The 8,595-nt window shown below is 44.9% G+C and overlaps 1 protein-coding gene across 1 annotated transcript; it reads right to left on the bottom strand.

Annotated features, from left to right (window-relative positions):
• Positions 1-6,112: 6,112 nt before the first annotated feature.
• On the bottom strand, positions 6,113-7,561 carry LOC146569422 (uncharacterized). Its single transcript, XM_085281363.1, has 2 exons — positions 7,091-7,561; positions 6,113-7,021 (listed from the first exon to the last, which is right to left on the bottom strand). The coding sequence occupies exons 1-2, from the start codon at positions 7,559-7,561 to the stop codon at positions 6,113-6,115; spliced, it is 1,380 nt and encodes a 459-aa protein (XP_085137489.1).
• Positions 7,562-8,595: the final 1,034 nt, after the last annotated feature.

The following is an 8,595-nucleotide window of genomic DNA, read 5'->3' as shown; positions in this document are numbered from 1 at the left end:
ATTCCCAGGAATAAGGGTCCACCTTCTGTCGTCTGGCTCAGAGAGTTGGACACCATCCTACAAATGTCTACTCTGAACTGTAAGAGCAAATAAAGTCAAATTAAGATACTAGGAAACAGGTATGATGATAAGGTTCCACGTTAAGTTTAAACTGCATAGACACACTGTTTTGTTATTCCAAATGAGTCTCAAATGTGTGTGGATTGATATAATTATGTTTTGTGGTTGCCTCCAGAGAATCCGAATTATGTAGTGGTCATGGTGCTATTCATAGTTTAGTGGGATTAGTTGAGGTCCACATTTTCTCAAGTCAAAAACATTCTCTAAACAGCAGCTGGAGTTTAATGAGAATCTTCAGTAGTCTGTGTCTATAAAGGGTTTTTAGCAGGTATTCAGGCAAAATACTGCCTTCTGTTAAGACATGGACACGGTTGGAGGGACGGTGTTGTTTTAGGTACTGCTTACATGTAAAATATGATGTAGAAACTCTGGTATGAGGAACAGATTGGGCGTTTTAAGACGTACTAGAGAAGAGCATTGCACATTGGTTTTTAACACACAAAATTACAAATCTAATCTCTGATGATCACAGAGATGGAAAAAGCAGAAATACAGTATTTGCATTTAAAAGTAATGCATCAGGAATGTACGCTTGCATGTGTATATATGAGTGACTAATGCAGTGCCTTGCCAGATGGCATTCAGTTAGGGTGCAGCAAAAGTTGAGCCTGATTCAATTTTCTTGCCTGAAGACTCTGCTGTTATTTTGCAGGACCTCCCTTTGCACAACTGTAGTTAAAAACTTAATGCTGTGGGACTGGCTGCATTGAAATTGAAGAGATGTGGGTATTTGTTTTACTGGCTTAAATCAGTCCAAATACGGTCTCATTCGTGTGTAATTTCCTCTTATGTTTCCACAGAGAGTGCTTCCTCACTAGCCGCTGTGGTGGGGTAATTCAGTACAGAAAAGACTTTGGATGATGCCAGTTTAATTTAGAGCTTGAAATTAGTTTCAGCCAAACTTTGGACTGGGTGGATGTTTGCAAAGTATGATGAATGCTGAGCTGGACCCTGTTTAACTTAGATTGAAATTTAGTTGGATTTAAATGAGTTTCAAGTTATTTTAAGACAGTCTTGACTAAAATGTGAATCTCTCCTTTTTTTTTACAACACCATCCCATTCATCACAAGAAAGGGACATGACAATCCTGCATGTTCATAGAAATCCAAGTGCAATGTAACCATCATGGATGATATGATGACTACAAACTACTCCACTCACTGCAGAAAACAATTTGCTACACTAGACATTTTATCCCCTTCCTACAAAATTGTGTGAGGATTGTAGGGATTGTCACATAATTGGGTTATATCATGTTTACAACACTGGACCTGGTCACAGTTTGCATTTTACCATGATATTCTTGTATCTTGACACAATAAAGTCTAAATAGTAAGCCGTATAAAGTCACATGATTCTTGTGCTAGCATGCATAGAAATTAGCATGCATGTTTGACTACTTTATTCATTGTCTTCCAGTTATGCTGAAAATTAAAGAAGAAATGCAACACAAGAAACAAAACAATTGTTTGATTGCTGATTATAAGGTTATCACTGAATTTTAAAACATTATTGTGCTACATGACAGAAATTTCTAGTCAATGAAAGAAAGATTAGGGGCTCAGAAGGGCAGGGCTTGAATGCAGCAAGAGGCAGACACCAAATCAATCTTTCAACCCTCAGTTTCTCCGAAAAGACAGGTTCCTACTAAAGCATGCGTTTCATAATGGAGAACGAATGTCAATGATCTTCTCTTGTGTTTGACATGCGGAAATTTATCAGCTCAGCCAATAAATCCTATCAAAACTCTGGTTGATCATTAACTGGCCAGCTGGCAAGTTGGAACTTATGGTATTGGAAGGGTCAGTGCTGAGGACTTCTGTCTCCCATTATGTTCACAAAGGTTTGTGAACATCAGCTGAATTCAGAGAGGAATTTAAATGCTCCAGGTTAAGAGCAGGTGTTTGGTTTCTCCAATGAAAATCATGTTGGTGTGTGTACAGTATGTGCCTTCAAGTTAGTGGTCAAGCAGAATGAAGTGGTCTTAAATGTAAACAACTGAAAATGTATACTTGCAGTCATGTGTTCAGTGAATGTGCATGTATAGAAGTGGTGCATTTGAAATGCAATAGGAGAAATAGACACAAGATGGAAGACGCTTAACAGTATATTTTAAGGAATACATTGGCCTCTTGTCTTCATCTATGCTATCTTTATCAGTACAGATAGGTAGATACAGTTATGGATAAACCTTTCAGTGACTGACAAGAAGAACAGTGCAGAATAAAGATAAGGTTTATCATAGATTACTGATTTGTTTTACCTGAATAATGTACAAATAATGTATAATGTACAAATTACCTACGTTTTCGGTCTCCTGTATATGTATATGTACTAACTGTAAAACATGGGTGCAGCATCTAGGCCCTGTACTACAAAGTGAGTTCAACGTGCTTTGAGTACATTCACTTACCCTATAACTTTGGTAATTTAGATAAGTGGTCACACAAACGTGGTTATAAACTTGTTAACCCAGGGTTTCCCTGTACATTGACACGAAAGGGGTAGCGCTGATAGCATCTAACCAATGACCACTATTAATAAATAGGCATACTGGCAGTAGAGTGGCTGATTTCTCTAAGGAAGATAAAATGTTATCACTACAAAAATATGAAAAGGTTAAATAAACAACACAGAGTGAACACAACAAAGCTATTGCAGACAAAGCAGCATTGTGAGTGTGTGGGGGAATAAATGCACTGTACAGAAGTTTAGTATTAAGCCCCCTGTATGAAGTTGTGAGGGCTTCAAGTGCTTTGGTTAGTAAGACTGGAGAAGAACTACTGTATTAGTAAAGTTTAGCATATTTGAAGACAGGAATGAAAAACAACCAAAATGCCGAATGTGTTAGTTAAAAGACTTCTCTGTATAACAGCTTTGTCATTTTGCCTATTTTAGAATCATGTATTAATACTTAGCTTATAGGTCAATAGAATTGTTGTCAATTTGTTTTCAACCAGCAATAAATTTTAATTTGGAAATATTTAATACTGTTGCACATTAAGGAAACACAAAGACATCAAATGTAAAATACTTCAGAGACTTTTACTCTCCCAGGAATGGTGGCACTGGAGAACTGGTTAATCGGTTGGCAGTGATTTAATACCTGTTGATCTCTACGGTTAAATTCCACAGGGTAACCCTTAAGTTAGCTGGATAGCTGGATCCTGCTTCATAGTATCGGTCTGAAGAAAACTGAAAACCTACATTCTGTCTAGAGGCCAGCAGAGGGTGACCCCCTCTAGCTGGAAAACAAAGTTTATTTAATAGATGTTTGTGAGAATTTAAATCCAAGACTTTCTTTATCACCTTGGCAAATATTTTCCTCATGACCAACCTTTGCATTATAGCTCACTCCAGATTGATTTCCTGTCATCCAGGTGTCTGTAGATTCACATACATACTTGCTTTCAGACAGTGGAAGAGTACTGATGATGCAGTCACCAGTATCATTCACCTGATTGTTAAGCACCTGGAAAATCCCAAGCACCATGTCTGTATTTTGTCAGTTGAGTTTAGCTCTACCTTTAACACAATGCAGCCATACTTAGCCAACCACAAGAACACAGATCACAAACTGTTCTTCACTGAGATAAATATTCTTGTCATTAATTTGGATTAATTTGGCTCCATCTATTACTGTTCTTATTGTCTTGGAGCAACTGTAACCACATCATTTCCTTAGGGATTAATAAAGTATAAAGTAAAATAACAATAAAGTGACTCTCTCCATAGTGGCTACCCTATGACTAACTAATATGAGTGCACAGAGTTTTCACTTTTTCCACAGAGTTTCAACAAAAACAGGTCATGACCAAAATACTCAGCTAAAGACTTACAAACTGGAATCCAAAAACCAATCATGTTAGCCACAACTATCTTTTATACAGTTGTGGTTGGACGTTTACATACACTTGTCATGGGCGTGAATGTCATGGTAATTGTGGGCTTTTAGTGATTTCTTTGAACCATTTTTTCCATGGTGAAATGTAGGTGGCAAAAGTACAGAATTCTTTACTTTTACAGATACTTGTGTTAAAAAATATCTCTGGTAAAGCTAAAGTACTGATTGAGATTCAACTTTTTCTCTAAAAGCATTAAAAGCATAAAAAGAATGTCAAATCAAATCAAATCACTGTACACTGGTACAGCACATGCGAGTGAAATTCTTGTGTGCGAGCTTCGCAAGCAACAGAGGTGTGCAAAATACAATAACATAAGAACAAAGCAAAATATAAGAATGGGAATCTGAGAATTATAAGAATAAATATATGTACAAATGTAAGAATGTATGCCCATTACTGAATATGTATACGAAATATGTATATATACACGTGTGTGTGTGTGTGTGTATATATATATATAAAATAAAATAAACAATATACAGAGGTTAGCAGTTGGACATTGTGCAAAAGAAATGGCACTGTATGTACATTATGGAGTGCATAATGAGGTGAGGTGTCTATAAAGTGTTCAGCAGTCTGATGGCCTGATGGAAGAAGCTGTCTCTCAGTTTGCTGGTTCGGGACCGGATACTGCAGAACCTCCTTCCTGATGGAAGTAGTCTGAACAGTTTATGGCTGGAGTGACTGGAGCATTTGATGAGGCACCGCTTCCTGTAGATGTCCTGGAGGGAGGGAAGCTCACCTCCAATTATCCTTTTGGCACACCGCACCACTCTCTGGAGAGCTTTGCCGTGTTTGGCAGTACTCATTGGATTGACCAGTACTCAGCACACTCAGCACAAGTCCAAGCAACACAGAGAAAATCTAAGGATTTTCTCCAGCTGTAGGATTATAAAAGTTGAGAAGGAAGTTCAGATTCCAAGATCATCAGTGCAAACAAGTCAATTGTCAAGCTATTTTGATGTATCACCCCTTTAACAAGGTCTGAAGGAAGACCCAAGTTGTTACCCTCAAATTAGAAGAATTTGGTTGTAATATTCAGGAAGCTACCAACACTTGGGATACCAAGGCCCAAGCCTCCCATTAACTGAAAAATGCTGGAACGCAAACATCACTGTGCACATTGAAACTGTCACGGTATGGCATGGCACACCGTGGAAGGAGTGGGGATGTGGGGAAAGGAGGACCCAGGCGCGGTGCTCTATGTACAAACAGTGTTTATTTACAGAGTGAAAACAACGTAACAATAAATCCCCGTGTTCTCCCAGACTCCCGTGTCGTGTCTCCCGTGAATAGTCCGTGTGCTCTCTGCTCCCATGTCAGCACCCCCCGGTGCTCGCTGCTCTCCGTGCCTTCCACGCTCCTCCTGCGGGAAACAATAGCGCAGCTGTCAGGACACTCAGAAATGGCAGGCATACACTTTCTGACTAAACTTAGACAGGGTGACTAACGTGGAGTCTCATGCAATGATCCCGCGTCGGTGGGAGCTCCAAGACTCTCCTAAGTAGCTCCCCCGACGAGCCCTGATCAGCGGCAGGTGTGTGGCTTCGGGTGTGGCCAGTCCTTCCGCAGGGCCACACCCCTCAGGCCTGCAGGTGGCTGAGCTCCATCCTCCAAGCATCCCCGCAGACAGACAGACAGACAGACAGACAGACACACACACACACACACACACACACACACACACACACACACACACACACACACACACACAATCATGGAGGAGAGCAGCAGCAATACCAAAATACATATAATAATAATAATAATAATAATAATAATACATAACTGCTCAGGGATCCTGGGTCGCCCAGTCCCAGGACCCTGACAGTACCCCCCCTCTAAGGGTCGGCTCCCGACGACCCCAAAACCAAAACAAAAAACAGCACAACCAACCCAGGGCGGGCGGCTGGGGGAACCAGGACGGAGGGCCAGAACCAAAACAAGCAAAAACAACAAAACAACGAACCGACCCAGTCCACAGTCTCAGAGTCAGACCGCGCATCCCGCAGCGGTGCAAAAAGAAAACGAAAAGACGCCACAAACAGTCACAGGCGGCCCATCAACACAACAAGAGAGTTCAGGGGGCCTACCTCGAGCCCAACGGCGGCGACGTAGCAGCTCCGGCGGACGGCATGCTGAGCTCCACAGCTGGCGATGCGGGCTCCTCCGGCTCACTGAGCTCCTGCTCGGGCATGCCGAGCTCCTCCGGCTCGCTGAGCTCCTCAGCTGGCGGTGCGGGCTCCTCCGGCTCGCTGAGCTCCTGCTCGGGCATGCTGAGCTCCTCCGGCTCGCTGAGCTCCTCAGTTGGCGGTGCGGGCTCCTCCGGCTCGCTGAGCTCCTCAGCTGGCGGTGCGGGCTCCTCCGGCTCGCTGAGCTCCTCAGCTGGCGGTGCGGGCTCCTCCGGCTCGCTGAGCTCCTGCTCGGGCATGCTGAGCTCCACAGCTGGCGATGCGGGCTCCTCCGGCTCACTGAGCTCCTGCTCGGGCATGCCGAGCTCCTCCTGCACGCTGAGCTCCTCAGCTGGCGGTGCGGGCTCCTCCGGCTCACTGAGCTCCTGCTCGGGCATGCTGAGCTCCTCCGGCTCGCTGAGCGCCTCAGCTGACGGTGCGGGCTCCTCCGGCTCGCTGAGCTCCTGCTGCAGCTGGACGAAGTCTGAGGTTTCCCGAGCTTGCACTACCCCCCGGGCTTTACGCAGGGTGCAAAGGCAGGCGGAAACTCCCTTGAGCTGGCCGAGGTAGGGGTTTCCCTCCAGGATTGCCTCGATGGCGTTTAACCCCACCACTCCTGCCCTTGCGTTGGTGGTGTGAGTTACCCAGTCCATCAGGCGTTGGACGCGGGTGAGGTCGCTCTCTCCGGACAAGGCCGCTGGAGTGGGCAGTGGAATGGAGGCTGCTGCTGGTGGAGAAGATGGCTGAGCGTGTGATGTGGATGGTGAACAGGATGAAACGGTAAGCGGTGAGGTAGATGTCGCGGGGGATGATTCAGCTGGTGACGGCTGGATCACTAGCCGGGCGATAGGCTGAGGTACAGCGACCAGCTGGGCCGCGGGCTGCGCTTTGGCTACCGGCTGGGCAGCTGACGGTATAAACATAGCCCCAGAGTAAACAGTTGAGGTGAGTGACGATGAATTGTCCATATGACTCACCACAGCCGGCTGTTGAGATGTCTGTGGATTTAGCTGCGGTGAGGAACGCTGGCGGCGCGAACGTCGTTTCCGTGTCGGCGTCGGGGCCGGCGTCTCAGGCAGTGAATCCACCAGCTGTCCGAGCTGGTGGGCAGCCTGAGGAGGAGAGTGGAGGTGGAGGGTGGAAAGTAGGAAGTCCAGGACCACCGCATTAAGGGAGTCCACCAGCCAGGGGAATTTAAAAAGCATCTCCTGCAGCCGCCTCTCCACGGCGTGACGCATACCTTCCGCAGGCTTCTCCCACCATAAGTCACACATGCGGTACACTTTGTCCATAATTTCCCTCCTGAGCCTCTCCTCGGAGACCGCTGGGTCCATAAGTGGCGGGATCATTCTGTCACGGTATGGCATGGCACACCGTGGAAGGAGTGGGGATGTGGGGAAAGGAGGACCCAGGCGCGGTGCTCTATGTACAAACAGTGTTTATTTACAGAGTGAAAACAACGTAACAATAAATCCCCGTGTTCTCCCAGACTCCCGTGTCGTGTCTCCCGTGAATAGTCCGTGTGCTCTCTGCTCCCATGTCAGCACCCCCCGGTGCTCGCTGCTCTCCGTGCCTTCCACGCTCCTCCTGCGGGAAACAATAGCGCAGCTGTCAGGACACTCAGAAATGGCAGGCATACACTTTCTGACTAAACTTAGACAGGGTGACTAACGTGGAGTCTCATGCAATGATCCCGCGTCGGTGGGAGCTCCAAGACTCTCCTAAGTAGCTCCCCCGACGAGCCCTGATCAGCGGCAGGTGTGTGGCTTCGGGTGTGGCCAGTCCTTCCGCAGGGCCACACCCCTCAGGCCTGCAGGTGGCTGAGCTCCATCCTCCAAGCATCCCCGCAGACATAAACACACACACTCACATCTACAATCATGGAGGAGAGCAGCAGCAATACCAAAATACATATAATAATAATAATAATAATATAATACATAACTGCTCAGGGATCCTGGGTCGCCCAGTCCCAGGACCCTGACAGAAACTAGTTTTATATTACCACGCAGTGTAAAGGTGGTAACCAAGAAAGAAGCCCCCGCTCCAAAATCAACACCTTTGCAGCTGCCCATGTGGAAGAGCCTTATGCCTTCTGGAGAAAAGTATCTGAGACAAAGATTGAGCCACTTGAGCCTAAACTAACCCAGAAACAGATTCAGCATAATAATATCTGCATAATACATGCAGGTATTAAAGACATGCATGTCTTTAACAACTTTAAAAAATATATATTTTGCATGTTTTATCAATGCCAACTTTTCAAAAGTGTTTTACAAAGCCATTATTTTATTATTAATTTTACTGTTGACAGCAAAACAAGTATTGAATAAAGTTAAATAAGTGAACAATTTCTGATTTAATAATGGTGTCTGTCCTAAAGTGTTAACTGTAAGTAATG

This window comes from Mchenga conophoros, linkage group LG7 (assembly GCF_057382185.1).
Source record: "Mchenga conophoros isolate Kocher_MC1m ecotype Shallow Benthic linkage group LG7, M_conophoros_male_GT1.1, whole genome shotgun sequence".
NCBI classification, from domain to species: domain Eukaryota; kingdom Metazoa; phylum Chordata; class Actinopteri; order Cichliformes; family Cichlidae; genus Mchenga; species Mchenga conophoros.
This window is presented reverse-complemented; position numbering and strand designations above follow the sequence as displayed.

Coding starts and splice junctions, on each gene's coding strand:
- LOC146569422 (XM_085281363.1), bottom strand. CDS start 7,561: ATGCCATACCGTGACAGAATGATCCCGCCACTTATGGACCCAGCGGTC. Junction 7,022..7,090: donor TACCGTCAGCTGCCCAGCCG/GTAGCCAAAGCG, acceptor CTAGTGATCCAG/CCGTCACCAGCTGAATCATC.